Here is a 16,029-nt window from a genome sequence, read left to right on the forward strand (position 1 = left end):
GACACCAGGACACAACGTCAGTGGGGACACCAAGATGGGTTCACCACGTCAATGGGGACACCAGGGACGGGGACGCAAGGACACGACGTCAGTGGAGACACCAGGGATGGGTTCATCACATCAACGGGGACACCAGGGATGGGGACAGAAGGACACCACGTCAGCAGGGACACCAGGATGGGTCCATCACGTCAACGGGGACACCAGGGACGGGGACACAAGGACGCCACGTAGCAGGGACACCGGGGATGGGTCCATCACGTCAATGGGGACATCAGCAACGGGGACATCAGGGACACAATGAGGTCAGTGAGGACACCAGGGATGGGGACACAAGGACACGACCTCAGTGGAGACACCAGGATGGGTCCATCACGTCAATGGGGACACCAGGGACGGGGACACAAGTGCACCGCGTGAGTGGGGACACCAGGATGGGTCCATCACGTCAACGGGGACACCAGGGATGGGGACGCAAGGACACAACGTCAGCGGGGACACCAGGGATGGGTCCATTACGTCAACGGGGACACCAGGACGGGGACATCAGGGACACAATGAGGTCAGTGTGGACACCAGGGATGGGGACACAAGGACACCACGTCAACAGGGACACCAGGATGGGTCCATCACGTCAATGGGGACACCAGGGATGGGGACACAAGGACACAACGTCAGTGGGGACACCAGGGATGGGTCCATCACATCAACGGGGACACCAGGGATGGGGACACAAGGACACGACGTCAGTGGAGACACCAGGATGGGTCCATCACATCAATGGGGACACCAGGGACGGGGACACAAGCGCACGGCGTGAGTGGGGACACCAGGATGGGTCCATCACGTCAACGGGGACACCAGGGATGGGGACACCAGGACACAACGTCAGTGGGGACACCAAGATGGGTTCACCACGTCAATGGGGACACCAGGGACGGGGACGCAAGGACACCACGTCAGTGGAGACACCAGGGATGGGTCCATCACGTCAATGGGGACATCAGCAACGGGGACATCAGGGACACAATGAGGTCAGTGAGGACACCAGGGATGGGGACACAAGGACACCACGTCAGTGGAGACACCAGGGATCGGTTCACCACGTCAACGGGGACACCAGGGACGGGGACACAAGGACACCACGTCAGTGGAGACACCAGGATGGGTCCATCACGTCAATGGGGACACCAGGGACGGGGACACAAGGACACCACGTAGCAGGGACACCAGGGATGGGTCCATTACGTCAACGGGGACACCAGGGATGGGGACACCAGGACACAACGTCAGTGGGGACACCAGGATGGGTCCATCACGTCAATGGGGACACCAGGGACAGGGACGCAAGGACACGACGTCCGTGGAGACACCAGGGATGGGTTCATCACATCAACGGGGACACCAGGGATGGGTCCATCACGTCAATGGGGACATCAGCAACGGGGACATCAGGGACACAATGAGGTCAGTGAGGACACCAGGGATGGGGACACAAGGACACGACCTCAGTGGAGACACCAGGGATGGGTTCATCACATCAACGGGGACACCAGGGATGGGGACAGAAGGACACCACGTAGCAGGGACACCAGGGATGGGTCCATTACGTCAACGGGGACACCAGGACTGGGACATCAGGGACACAATGAGGTCAGTGAGGACACCAGGGATGGGGACACAAGGACACGACCTCAGTGGAGACACCAGGGATGGGTTCATCACATCAACGGGGACACCAGGGACGGGGACACAAGGACGCCACGTAGCAGGGACACCAGGGATGGGTCCATCACGTCAATGGGGACATCAGCAATGGGGACATCAGGGACACAATGAGGTCAGTGAGGACACCAGGGATGGGGACACAAGGACACAACGTCAGTGGGGACACCAAGATGGGTTCATCACATCAACGGGGACACCAGGGATGGGGACACAAGGACACGACGTCAGTGGAGACACCAGGATGGGTCCATCACGTCAATGGGGACACCAGGGACGGGGACACAAGTGCACCGCGTGAGTGGGGACACCAGGATGGGTCCATCACGTCAACGGGGACACCAGGGATGGGGACGCAAGGACACAACGTCAGTGGAGACACCAGGGATGGGTTCACCACGTCAATGGAGACACCAGGGATGGGGACACCAGGACACAACGTCAACAGGGACACCAGGATGGGTCCATCACGTCAATGGGGACACCAGGGATGGGGACACAAGGACACAACATCAGCAGGGACACCAAGGACGGGTCCATCATGTCAATGGGGACACAAGGACACCACGTCAGTGGGGACACCAAGGGCGGGTTCATCATGTCAACGGGGACACCGGGGATGGGGACAGAAGGACATGACGTCAGTGGAGACACCAGGGATGGGTTCACCACGTCAACGGGGACACCAGGGACGGGGACGCAAGGACACCACGTCAGTGGAGACACCAGGGATGGGTTCACCACGTCAATGGGGACACCAGGGACGGGGACGCAAGGACACGACGTCAACGGGGACACCAGGGATGGGTCCATTACATCAACAGGGACACCAGGGATCGGGACACCAGGACACAACGTCAGTGGGGACACCAGGGACGGGGACACAAGGGCACCACGTCAATGGGGACACCAGAGATGGACCCATCAGAGGAGACATGGCCACTCACTGTGACCACAAGACCATCTCCCCCTCCCTTGTCCCCATTCCCTCTGTGTGTCCCCCATGTCCCCAGGTCCCTCCAAACCCCCATGTCCCCACACCCCTTCCCGTGTCCCCCAGCGTCCCCCTCGTGTCCCCGTGTCACTCACTGTGGCCGCAGAGCCGTGCGTCCCTCGTTGACGACGGCCGCCTTCTGCCCACAGTTGGGGTGGAAGAGGAGGCGGGGGGGTGGGGGTGGCCCTGCAGGTGGCCCGGCGGGGGGCTGGGGGGACGCAGGGGGACGCCGGCCACCCTCAGGTGACAACGCCCGCAGGATGGCATTGTTGCGCCGCAGCCGGTCGCTGTGGTTGTGGTTGTGGACGATGGTCACCTTCACCGCCATCCCGTAGAGGTCCACCACCCCGTAGACCACCAGCGGCGTCAGCGTCGTTGCCACCCCTGGGGACAGGGACAGGGACGTCGTGGCAGCCATGCTGGGGTCACCCTGGTGCCCTCAAGATCATGAGGCGTCAACACTGGGGACACCTCATGGATGGGGACATCCCCAAGAGCCACTTTAGGGTCCCCATGTCCTCTCCTGGTCATGAGGTGTCAACGTGAGGGACACCCCACGGATGGGGACATCACTAAGAACCATTTTCGAGTCCCCTGTGTCCCATCAAGGTCACGGGGTGTCACCGTGGGGGACACCCCAGGAATGGGGACATCCCCAAGAGCCATCTTGAGGTCTCTGTGTCCCCTCAAGGTCATGAGGTGTCAACATGGGGGACATCCTGGGTTGGAGACATCTCTAAGAGCCACCTTGGGGTCCCCATGTCCCCTCCCAGTCACGGGGTGTCAACGTGGGGGACACCCCACAGATGGGGACATCCCTAAGAGCCACCTTGGGGTCCCCCGTGTCCTCTTAAGGTCATGAGGTGTCAACGTGGGGGACACCCCATGGATGGGGACGTCCCTAAGAGCCACCTCAGGGTCCCCATGTCCCCTCCCAGTCACGGGGTGTCAACGTGGGGGACACCCCACAGACGGGGACATCCCTAAGAGCCACCTTGGGGTCCCCCATGTCCTCTTAAGGTCATGAGGTGTCAACGTGGGGGACACCCCGGGGTGGTGACATCCCTAAGAGCCACCTCAGGGTCCCCATGTCCCCTCCCAGCCATGGGGTGTCAACGTGGGGGACACCCCACAGACGGGGACATCCCTAAGAGCCACCTTGGGGTCCCCCGTGTCCTCTTAAGGTCATGAGGTGTCAACGTGGGGGACACCCCATGGATGGGGACATCCCTAAGAGCCACCCTGGGGTCCCCATGTCCCCTCCCAGCCATGGGGTGTCAACGTGGGGGACACCCTGGGGTGGGGACATCCCTCAGAGCCACCCTGGGGTCCCCATGTCCCCTCCCAGCCATGGGGTGTCAACATGGGGGACACCCCATGGATGGGGACATCCCTAAGAGCCACCCTGGGGTCCCCATGTCCCCTCCCAGCCATGGGGTGTCAACATGGGGGACACCCCATGGATGGGGACATCCCTAAGAGCCACCCTGGGGTCCCCCGTGTCCTCTTAAGGTCATGAGGTGACAACGTGGGGGACACCCCACAGACGGGGACATCCCTAAGAGCCACCTTGGGGTCCCCCATGTCCTCTTAAGGTCATGAGGTGTCAACGTGGGGGACACCCTGGGGTGGGGACATCCCTCAGAGCCACCCTGGGGTCCCCATGTCCCCTCCCAGCCATGGGGTGTCAACATGGGGGACACCCCATGGATGGGGACATCCCTAAGAGCCACCTTGGGGTCCCCCGTGTCCTCTTAAGGTCATGAGGTGACAACGTGGGGGACACCCCATGGATGGGGACGTCCCCAAGAGCCACCTCAGGGCTCCCCCAAGACCACGACACATCAACATGGTGGACACCTCACAGACGAGAACGTCCCCAAGAACCACCTCGGGGTCCCCTCCTGTCCCCTGATCTGGGGACACCCCTGGGGGTGTTTTGGGGGGTGTCGTCCCCCCCCCGGGGATGTCCCCGCGTCCGATGTCCCCGTGTCCCCCACCTTGGTCGATGCCGTTGATGTAGAAGTGGAGGGCGTTGTTGGCTTTCCTCGTCAGCCCAATGTGGTCCCCTTCCTGGGGGACACACGTGACACGGGTGACAACAGGCCCCCCAAAATCTCGGGGGGGGTCCCCAAGCATTTGGGGGTGCAGGGAAGGGGGGCATCAGTGGGACCCCCAAAACCCTGCAGGGGACAGTAGGGACATGGGGGGGGACACACGACACAATTGGGGGTGCAGAGGTGGGTGACATCGCTGGGACCCCCAAACCTCTGTAGGGGACAGTGGGGACATTGGGGGGCAGGGGGTCCCCAGGGGGTGTCCTCAAGGGTTTGGGGGTGCAGGGAAGGGGGGCATCAGCGGGACCCCCCCAAAACCCCTGCAGGGGACAGTAGGGACATGGGGGGGGGGGGGACACACGACGCAATTGGGGGTGCAGAGATGGGTGACATCGCTGGGACCCCCCCAAACCTCTGTAGGGGACAGTGGGGACATTGGGGGCAGGGGTCCCCAGGGGGTGTCCTCAAGGGTTTGGGGGTGCAGGGAAGGGGGGATCAGCGGGACCCCAAAACCCCTGCAGGGGACAGTAGGGACATGGGGGGGACGGACACGACGCAATGGGGGGTGCAGAGGTGGGTGACATCGCTGGGACCCCCCCAAACCTCTGTAGGGGACAGTGGGGACATTGAGGGGTCCTAGGGGACAGTTTGGGGGCTCCCCTGATTTTGGTGGGCCTCAGGGGGTCCCCCCAAATTTGGGGGCCCCAAGGGAGTTTTGCAGGTTCCACAGTGGGGGTTGGGCGGTATCCCTCATTTTGGGTGGCCCAAGGGGTTTGGGGGGAGGGGGGTGTCTCTGATTTTGGGGTGCCCGGGGAGGGTGTGTGGGGGGTCCTGAGGGGTCCCCCAATTTTGGGGGCCTCGGGGGTTCCCCCATTCTGGGGGGTCTCAAGGGAGTTTTGGGGTCCCAAAGACAGGTTGGGGGTAGCTCCTGATTTTGGGTGTCCCAGGGGGTTTGGGGGTGTCCCAGATTTTGGGGGCCCTGGGGTGTCTTGGGGGTCCTGGGGGGGTCCCCCCAATTTTGGGGGGGGGCCTCAGGTGGGGTCCCCCCAAATTTCAGGAGCCCCAAGGGAGTTTTGCAGGTCCCACAGTGAGGGTTGGGGGGGTATCTCCTGATTTTTGGGTGTCCCAGGGGGTTTGGGGGGGGGTGTCTTCGATCTGGGGGGTTTGGGGGTCCTGGGGGGCATGGGGGTCCCCCCAATTTTGGGGGGGCCTCGGGGGGGGTCCCCCCAAATTTCAGGAGCCCCAAGGGAGTTTTGCAGGTCCCACAGCGAGGGTTGGGGGGTATCTCCTGATTTTTGGGTGTCCCAGGGGGTGTCTTCGATTTGGGGGGTTGGGGGTCCTGGGGGGTCCTGGGGGTCCCCCCGATTTGGGGGGCCCCGGGGGGTGACCTGCAGCTCGTCAAGGCTGAACTCGCAGTACTCTCGCCGCGTCCCCTTCCCGTTGGTCAGGATCCCGCAGCCGCTCATCATGATGGTGCCTGGTTGGGGGGGGGGACACACACGACAAACGGGGGCGCTTGGGGGGACCCAGGCATCTGGGGACCCCACCCACTTTGGGGGGACCCAGGCATCTGGGGGACCCCCACCCATTCTGGGGGACCCAGGCGTCCGTGGAGGGCGGGGGGGGGGGGGGACAGGACCCTCCTGTCTGAGCACCCAAATTAATCCCAACCACCCTCTCCTGGGGTCCCCCCTCCACTCCCCTGGGGGGACCCAGGGGTGACCCCAACATTTTGGGGGGGACCTCAGCATTTTGGGGGGGCTCACCGGAGCGGAGGTTGGTCATGGTAGCGGGGTACTCGAGGCTGTTGGGGTTGTGCGCCGTCACCCCGATCTCGATGGAACCCGACCATTTATCCACCAATTTGTCGATACGGATCTGGGGTACGGTCACGGGGTGAAAAAGGGGGGGGTCAGGGGACCCCCCAAAACCCCCTGCCACTCCCCAGGATCCCCCCCTCTTCGCTCCACAGCCCCCCCAGTACCCTGTGGGTCACCCAGTTGCCCCCAGGACCCCCAAAATGTCCCCCAAATGCTCTCATGTTCTCAATGTTCACCCCAAGAGCCCCCCAACAACCCCAGGAAGCCCCCCCCAAAACCCCTGCAATGCGCTGAGACCCCCCAGGACCCCCGTGAGACCCCCAGGACCCTCCCAGCACCCAACACCCTCTATGATCCCCCCCCAGGACCCCTTGGGTGCCACCGAGGACCCCCAGAAGAGCCCCCAGATCCCCTGTAAGACACACCCCCCCGGATCCCCCTGATGTCCCCAGGACCCCAAAAGCCCCCAGGACCCCAAAAGGGCCCCATGATGCACCCAAGACCCCTGTGACGCCCCCAGGACCCCTGTAAGACCCCCTGCAATCCCCCAGGACCCCCGTGACGCCCCCAGGACCCCATAAGGGTGCTCAAGACCCCCGTGATGCCCCCAGGACCCCAAAGGCCCCCATGATGCCCCCAAGACCACTGTAAGACCCCCCAGACTCACCCAAGACCCCCGTGATGCCCCCAGGATGCCCATAACGGCCCCCAAGACCCCGTGATGCCCCCAAGACCCCCAAAAGGCCCCCAGGACGCCCCCAAGACCCCTATGACAGCCCCAGGCTCACCCAGAACCCCCATGAGGCCCCTAGGCCCCTATAAGACCCCCAAAAGGACCCCCATGATGCCCCCAGGACCCCAAAGGACCCCCATGATGCCCCCAGGACCCCCATGATGCCCCCAGGACCCCAAAAGGGCCCCACGATGCCCCCAGGACCCCCAAAAGGACCCCCATGATGCCCCCAGGACCCCCAAAAGGACCCCACGATGCCCCCAAGTCCCCTGTGACACCCCCGAGGCCCACTGTAAGACCCTCCCTAGGCCCCCGTGATGCCCCCAGGACCCCACGACGCCCCAGAACCCCCAAAAGGACCCCCATGATGCCCCCAGGACCCCCACGATGCCCCCAGGACCCCCAAAAGGACCCCCATGATGTCCCCAGGACCCCCACGACACCCCCAGAACCCCCACAAGGACCCCCATGATGCCCCCAGGACCCCCAAAAGGACCCCACGACGCCCCAAGTCCCCTGTGACACCCCGAGGCCCACTGTAAGACCCCCTAGGCCCCCCGTGATGCCCCCAGGACCCCACGACACCCCAGAACCCCCAAAGGACCCCCATGATGCCCCCAGGACCCCCACGACGCCCCCAGAACCCCCCAAAAGGACCCCCATGATGCCCCAGGACCCCACGATGCCCCCAGAACCCCCACAAGGACCCCCATGATGCCCCCAGGACCCCAAAATGACCCCACGATGCCCCCCAAGTCCCCTGTGACACCCCCGAGGCCCACTGTAAGACCCCCCTAGGCCCCCGTGATGCCCCCAGACCCCGCGATGCCCCCCAGAATCCCCCCAGGACCCCAGGCCGCCCCCCCCCAGCACCTCGAACATCTCCCCGTCGCGCAGGGGCCGGTTGGTGAGGACGACGCCGTTGTTGAACTCGTCGAGGGGCCGCCGGCGCTCGGCCGTCTTGTGCCCATTGCTCAGCTTGATGAGGGCCCCGCACTTCTCGTGAAACAGCAGCGCCTCATTGGACAGCGGCGCCCCTGGGCCCGCCCACGCGGCGCCTGTGGGTGGGGCTGGTTAGGCCACGCCCAACTCTGTGGGACACGCCCTCTGGGAGGGGCCACACCCCCCTAGAAAGGACCACACCCTCCAAAGAACAACTCTATCTAGTCATGATGTAAGTATACGGAAAGCTCCGCCCCCGAGGTGGGCCACGCCCCCAGTGAGACCACGCCCTCCGGAGAAGCCACACCTTTATCAGAACAGGCCACGCCCACCAAGAAAAGCCACACCCATCAAGGTATCTATCCATTGTTTAGGAAAATGAAATACAGGGCAGGCTCCGCCCCCTGCAGCTTGACACACCCCCAGGAGAGGCCACGCCCCCATCGAGACCACTCAGTCACACCTCAATAAGAACAAGCCTGGCCCCACCCACCGATAGACCACACCCCCTAGGTGAGGCCCCACCCATAAGAGGACAGGCCCTGCCCACCAAGAAAGGCCACGCCCCTGTGAGAGGCTCCACCCACCTGTGAGAGAGTCCATAGCTGCAGGGGTGGGGCAGCAAAGGCTCCGCCCCCTGGAGCTGGTTCCACACCCTGGGAGGAGGCCACGCCCCCAACACCACAAACCCCGCCCCTGGGAAAGGCTCCACCCATGAGGCCCCTCCCCTGACCCAGATGGTGTAAGCCCCGCCCCTTGGGGCTGACTCCACCCACTGCTAAAGGCTATGCCTGTTGGAACCACGCCCATCTGTGATAAGACCACGCCCACCCCTTACAAGACCACGCCCCCAGGAGAAACCACCCACCTCTACCTGCAGGGAGGGCTGGTAAAGGCTCCGCCCCCTGGGGCTGGCCACACCCCCTAGAACCAGACTCCACCCCCACCACCAGGGAGATGCTGTGAAGGCTCCACCCCCTGAGCCTGACCACACCTCCTGGGGACAAGCCCCACCCCCAGGCCAAGCTCCACCCCCTCAGCGAGCCCCCACCCACTCCCACCTGCAGGCAGGGCTGACAGTAGCCACACCCCTTTAGCAGGCCCCACCCCTGCCAGGCCCTGCCCCCAAGCCAGGCCCCGCCCCAAGCCAGGCCCTGCCCCAAGCCAGGCCCCGCCCCCTGTCACTCACCACCCTCGGGGGGGTCAAGGCTGTCAGGGAACTTGTCAGGGCGGGGCTGGGCCCGGGGCGGGGCCGGGGCGGGGGGCAGCGCTGGGGGTGGGGGGGGCACCAGTCACCCCAGTGCTCCCAGTAACGTCCCCAGTAACACCCCAGTGCCCCCCGTGCTCCCAGTACCCCAACCCCCTCTCCCCATCACCCCAGCCCCCCAAGTCCCCCTCCCCATGTCCCCAGGCCCTCCCTGCACCCCAAATCCCCCAATGCCCTCCCCATCCCCTACCTCCCAATCCCCTCCCAAGCCCCCAAATCCTCCCCATCACCCCAGCCCCCAGCCCCAAAATACCCCCAAATCCTCCCCCAAGCCCCCTAATCCTCCTCATAACCCCCAGCCCCAAATCCCCCAAATCCCCCAGCCCCAAAATCCCCAAACCCCTCCCCATCACCTCCAGCCCCCAAATCCCCCCAAACCCCTCCCCATCACCCCAAGCCCCCCAGCCCCCAAATCCCCCCCAAATCCCCCAACCTCCTCCCAAGCCCCCAACTCCCTTCCCTATCACCCCAAGCCCCCACCCCAAAAAGACCCCCCAAATCTCCCCAAGCCCCATCCCAAGCCCCCAAATCCCCTCCTCATAACTCCCAGCCCCAAAATCCCCCCAAATCCCCTCCCCAGCCCCAAAATCCCCCCAAATCCCCAAATCCTCCCCATCACCCCAAGCCCCCAAATCCCCCAAACCCCCTCCCCATCACCCCCAGCCCCAAATCCCCCCCAAACCCCCTCCCCATCATCACCCCAGCCCCCAAATCCCCCCAAACCCCTCCCCATCACCCCCAGCCCCCAAATCCTCCCCAAACCCCTCCCCATCACCCCCAGCCCCCAAATCCCCCCAAACCCCTCCCCATCACCCCAAGCCCCAAATCCCCCAAACCCCTCCCCATCACCCCAAGCCCCCCAGCCCCAAAATAACCCCTCAACCTCCCTCCCCATCACCCCTACCTCCCCCAATCCCCTCCCCCAGCCCCCAAACATCCCCCCCCAATTACCCGGCAGGGGGGTGGGTACCGGCGGTAAGGGGGGGGCCGGGGGGGGTCCAGCCACCTCGGGTGGGACGACGGTGACCTGGGTACATTTTCCGTACAGATCCACCACCGCCCAAACGCGGGGGGGGAGCCCGGCCGCCGCCACCCCCCAATCCCGGCCGTTCACCCAAAGTCGTAATTCCCCCCCCGGGGTCGCTTGAACCCCAACTCGATCTCCTTCCCCTAAAGCGTCTAAATCCGGCCCAAAATCTTCTCGTAAAGAACGACCGTCGCGAAGAACGGAACAACCGGAGACCACCCAGGAACCCCCCCGGAGCCCGGTAGCGCTGCTGGGAAAATCCAACTCGGCCGGATCCAGAGCCGTCACCCCCACCTCGATGGAGCCGCTCCAGGAGTTCACCTGGAAAAAGGAAAAAGAGGGGGAAAAAGGGTTAAGGGGGTTCGCGGGGTGGAAACGGGGGAAATGGGGGTAAGGGGTTCCTGATGGAGGAAGAGGGGGTTAAGGGGTTTCTGATATAAAAAAGGGTAGTAAAGAGAGATTAAGGGGGAAATGGGGGGTTAAGGGGGAAATGGGGGGTTCAGGGTCCCTGATGGAGGAAGAGGGGGTTAAGGGGGAAATGGGGGTAAGGGGTTCCTGATGGAGGAAGAGGGGGTTAAAGGGGTTTCTGATATAAAAAAGGGGAGTAAAGAGAGATTAAGAGGGGAAATGGGGGGTTAAGGGGGAAATGGGGGTTCAGGGGTCCCTGATGGAGGAAAAGGGGGTTAAGGGGTTTCTGATATAAAAAAGGGTAGTAAAGAGAGATTAAGGGGGAAATGGGGGGTTAAGGGCGGAAATGGGGGGGTTAAGGCGGGAAATGGGGGGTTAAGGCGGGAAATGGGGGTTAAGGCGGGAAATGGGGGGTTAAGGCGGAAATGGGGGGTTAAGGGGTCCCTGATGGAGGAAGAGGGTGGTTAAAGGGGTTTCTGATATAAAAAGGGGAGTAAAGAGAGATTAAGAGGGAAATGGGGGTTCAGGGCAGAAATGGGGGGTTCAGGGGTCCCTGATGGAGGAAGAGGGGGTTAAGGGGGAAATGTGGTCCCTGATGGAGGAAGAGGGGGTTAAGGGGGAAATGGGGTTCAGGGTCCCTGATGGAGGAAGAGGGGGTTAAGGGGGAAATGGGGGTTCAGGGGTCCCTGATGGAGGAAGAGGGGGTTAAGGGGGAAATGGGGGTTCAGGGGTCCCTGATGGAGGAAGAGGGGGTTAAGGGGGAAATGGGGTTCAGGGGTCCCTGATGGAGGAACAGGGGTTAAGGGGAAATGGGGGTTCAGGGGTCCCTGATGGAGGAAGAGGGGGTTAAGGGGGAAATGGGGGTTCAGGGGTCCCTGATGGAGGAAGAGGGGGTTAAGGGGGAAATGGGGGGTTCAGGGGTCCCTGATGGAGGAAGAGGGGGTTAAGGGGGAAATGGGGGTTCAGGGGTCCCTGATGGAGGAAGAGGGGGTTAAGGGGGAAATGGGGGGTTCAGGGGTCCCTGATGGAGGAAGAGGGGGTTAAGGGGGAAATGGGGGTAAGGGGGTCCCTGATGGAGGAAGAGGGGGTTAAGGGGGAAAGGGGGGGTAAGGGGTCCCTGATGGAGGAAGAGGGGGTTAAGGGGGAAATGGGGGTTCAGGGGTCCCTGATGGAGGAAGAGGGGGGTTAAGGGGGGAAATGGGGGGTTCAGGGGTCCCTGATGGAGGAACAGGGGGGTTAAGGGGGAAATGGGGGGTAAGGGGTCCCTGATGGAGGAAGAGGGGGTTTAAGGGGGAAATGGGGGTTCAGGGGTCCCTGATGGAGGAAGAGGGGGTTAAGGGGGAAATGGGGGTAAGGGGGTCCCTGATGGAGGAAGAGGGGGTTAAGGGGGAAATGGGGGTTCAGGGGTCCCTGATGGAGGAAGAGGGGGTTAGGGGGAAATGGGGGTTCAGGGGTCCCTGATGTAGAAAAGTGGGGGGAGGGGTTAAGGGGGAAATGGGGGGTAAGGGGTCCCTGATGGAGGAAGAGGGGGTTAAGGGGGAAATGGGGTTCAGGGGTTCCTGATGGAGGAAGAGGGGGTTAAGGGGAAATGGGGGTAAGGGGGTTCCTGATGGAGGAAGAGGGGCTTAAGGGGGAAATGGGGGTTCAGGGGTTCCTGATGGAGGAAGAGGGGGTTAAGGGGGAAATGGGGGTTCAGGGTCCCTGATGGAGGAAGAGGGGGTTAAGGGGGAAATGGGGTCCCTGATGGAGGAAGAGGGGGTTAAGGGGGAAATGGGGGTTCAGGGGTTCCTGATGGAGGAAGAGGGGGTTAAGGGGGAAATGGGGGTTCAGGGGTCCCTGATGGAGGAAGAGGAGGAAAATGGGGCATTAAGGGGGTCCCTGATGTAGAAAATGGGGGTAAAGAGGGGTTGAGGGGGAAATGGGGGTTAAGGGTCCCTGACAGGAGGAGGGGGAAATGGGGGGCTAAGGGGGAAATGGGGGGCTAAGGGGGTCCCCAATGGACAAATGGGGAAATGGGGGGTTAAAGGGGTCCCTGATGTAGAAAAGGGGGTAAAGAGGGAAATGGGGGAGGGTAAGGGGTCCCTGAAGGGAGGAGGGGGAAAAGGGGGGCTGAGAGGGGAAAAGGGGGCTGAGAGGGGAAAAGGGGGCTGAGGGGGTCCCTGATGTAGAAAAGCGGGGGAGGGGTTAATGGGGGAAATGGGGGGCAAGGGGTCCCTGATGGGTGAAGGGGGAAATGGGGGTTAAGGGGTCCCTGATAAGCACAAGGGGGAAATGGGGGGCTAAGGGGGAAATGGGGGCTGAGGGGAAATGGGGGTCCCTGATGGAAGGAGGGGGAAATGGGGGGTTAAAGGGGGAAATGGGGGCTGAGGGGGAAATGGGGTCCCTGACGGGAGGAGGGGAAATGGGGGTTAAGGGGGGAAATGGGGGCTGAGGGGGAAATGGGGTCCCTGATGGAAGGAAGGAAATGGGGGTTAAAGGGGGAAATGGGGGCTGAGGGGGAAATGGGTCCCTGACGGAGGAGGGGAAATGGGGGTTAAGGGGGGAAATGGGGGGCAAAGGGGGGAAATGGGGGGCAAAGGGGAAATGGGGGGCAAAGGGAAATGGGGGGCAAAGGGGGAAATGGGGTCCCTGACAGGAGGAGGGGGAAATGGGGGCTGAGGGGGAAATGGGGTCCCTGATGGAAGGAAGGAAATGGGGGGTTAAAGGAAATGGGGGCTGAGGGAGGAAATGGGGGGCTGAGGGGAGGAAATGGGGGCTGAGGAGGAGGAAATGGGGGTTAAAGGGGGAAATGGGGGCTGAGGGGAGGAAGAGGGAAATGGGGGCTGAGGGGGGAAATGGGGGTCCCCACTCCTGGCATCTGTTACCCCAACACGGGGGGCTCCGATTTGGGGGGGCTCCAATAAAGGGGGTCCCAACGCTGGGGGTCTGTGTCACCCCAAAATCGGGGGACCCCAATAAGGGGGGACCCTCGGGGGGCTGCATCGCCCCCATGTCGGGGTCCTCAATGTGGGGGGGGCCCAATCCTGGGGGTCCCTGTTGGGGTGCCCCTTCCCCAGGCACCCCAGGATCTCCCCACCGCCCCAGTTACCTCCTGGCCTTCCCCAGTAACTCCCAGTCCCCCCAGTTACCTCCTGGTTTTTCCCAGTAACCCCCAGCCCCCCACCCCCCCCAGTCTCCTCCAGTGCTCCCAGTCCCCCTCTTCAGTCTCCCCCAGTCTCCCCCAGTCACCCCCAGTTCCCTTCCCCAGTCCTCCCAGTTAACCCCAGTCCCCCCTCCAGTCTCCCTCAGTCCCCTTCCCCAGTCCTCCCAGTTCCCCTCCCCAATCTGCCCCAGTCCTCCCAGTCCCCTTCCCCAGTCCCTCCCCAGTCCTCCCAGTGCCCCCAATTCTCCCAGTCACCCCCAGCCCCCTTCCCCAGTCCTCCCAGTTCCCCATCCCCAATCTGCCCCAGTCCTCCCAGTCCCCTTCCCCAGTCCTCCCAGTCCCCCTCCAGTGCCCCCAATTCTCCCAGTCACCCCTAGCTTCCTTTCCCAGTCCTCCCAGTCCCCTTCCCCAGTCCCTCTCCCATCCCTCCCAGTGCCCCCCCAGTCCCTCTCTAGTCCCTCTCCAGTCCCTCCCAGTGCCCCTCCAGTCCCTCCCAGTCCATCCCAGTGCCCCTCCAGTACCCCTCCAGTCCCTCCCAGTGCCCCTCCAGTACCCCTCCAGTCCCTCCCAGTGCCCCCCCAGTCCATCCCAGTGCCCCCCCAGTCGCTCTCCAGTCCCTCCCAGTGTCCCCCCAGTCCCCCTCCAGTCCCTCCCAGTGCCCCCCAGTCCCTCCCAGTCCATCCCAGTGCCCCCCAGTCCCTCCCAGTTCATCCCAGTGCCCCCCAGTCCCCCTCCAGTCCCTCCCAGTGCCCCCCAGTCCCTCTCCAGTCCCTCCCAGTGCCCCCCACCTTCCTGTCGATGCGGACGGTGAAGACGCGGCCGGGCCGCAGCGGATCGCGGCTCAACACCAGCCCGTGATTAAATTCCTGACCCGGTTGGGCCCGGGCCGCGCTCCGGCCACCCTGAGACAACGACACCAGCTTCCCGGTACGGGGGTGCAGCTCCCCGGGCCCCCCCCGGGCCCCCGCCCGCCCCGCCGGGGCCCGGCGCCGCCATCGCGCTCCGCCGCGCTCCACGGTACCGGCGGGCCTCCCCACCCCAGGCTCCGGGGATTTTGCGACACTTTTACGTCCTTTTGCGACGTGGTGCGACGCGACGCTCTTGACGGCGGAGTGGCCCGACGCGGTGCTTAACCCCCTTTCCGCCCCATCTCTCCGGGGCTCCCCCCCGCCACCCTCCGGTGCCCCCCCACCGCGACCCCCATCCCCTCCCCCACTTCTCTCCCCCTCTCCCCTCCCCCCGCCTCGCTCCGCCGCTCTTTGCAGCGCTTTACGGCAGAGTGGCACCCTCTCCCCCACCCCTTTCCTCCCCCAATCTCTTTTACGGCACCGTCGCGCTGGCCGGCCGCTTGACGACCCAGCAACGGTTGCCATGGGGACGGGGCCCTGCCTGGCAACGCCGCGGTCCCGGCGCTAATTAATCCCCGGTAATGAAGCTGGGCTAATTACGGGGCCGCCGCGGCCGGGGGGGGGGTAATTAGCGCTGGGAGCTCATTAATAACGGCACTAAAGCGCTTACGAGGTATTGCTGGCTGCTAACGTGTAATTAAGGAGTTATTACAGTGTAATAACGGGTAATTAGTGTTTAATTAACAGTTAATTAATTAGGGGGGTTACGGGGGAGAGGGGGCCCTTCCAGGCACAGCTTCGTGTCCGGCTCGAGTTGAGGCCGTGGTTAGTTAGGATCATTATGTTAATTAACCCACCACGCCCCTCCCCCTTCCCCACCCCTCCCCACCCCCTCCCCATCCCCCCGTCATCCCCCCCCCCAAATCCCTGCCCCTCCCCCATCCCGGCCCCCTCCCCAAATTCCTGTGCCCCCCCCCTTGACCCCCCCAGCCCGCTCCCCCACCCCCCGGTGCCCCCATCCACCCCTCCCCTCCCTGTGTCCCCCCATCCCTGCCCCCCATCCCCA

The 16,029-nt window shown here is 63.6% G+C and overlaps 1 protein-coding gene across 1 annotated transcript in view; it reads right to left on the reverse strand.

Annotated features, from left to right (window-relative positions):
- Positions 1-15,803, reverse strand: part of NEURL4 (neuralized E3 ubiquitin protein ligase 4) — a 57,560-nt gene extending 41,757 nt beyond the window's left edge. The window contains 9 exon segments of the mRNA XM_072848614.1: positions 2,815-3,103; positions 4,720-4,792; positions 6,165-6,253; positions 6,543-6,654; positions 8,203-8,387; positions 9,461-9,541; positions 10,490-10,886; positions 14,904-15,215; positions 15,732-15,803. Of these exon segments, the coding sequence (XP_072704715.1) occupies positions 2,815-3,103; positions 4,720-4,792; positions 6,165-6,253; positions 6,543-6,654; positions 8,203-8,387; positions 9,461-9,541; positions 10,490-10,886; positions 14,904-15,215; positions 15,732-15,803 (1,610 nt within the window).
- Between the last annotated feature and the right edge of the window lie 226 nt (positions 15,804-16,029).

Source organism: Ciconia boyciana, chromosome 32 (assembly GCF_034638445.1).
Source record: "Ciconia boyciana chromosome 32, ASM3463844v1, whole genome shotgun sequence".
Classification (NCBI taxonomy): Eukaryota; Metazoa; Chordata; class Aves; order Ciconiiformes; family Ciconiidae; genus Ciconia; species Ciconia boyciana.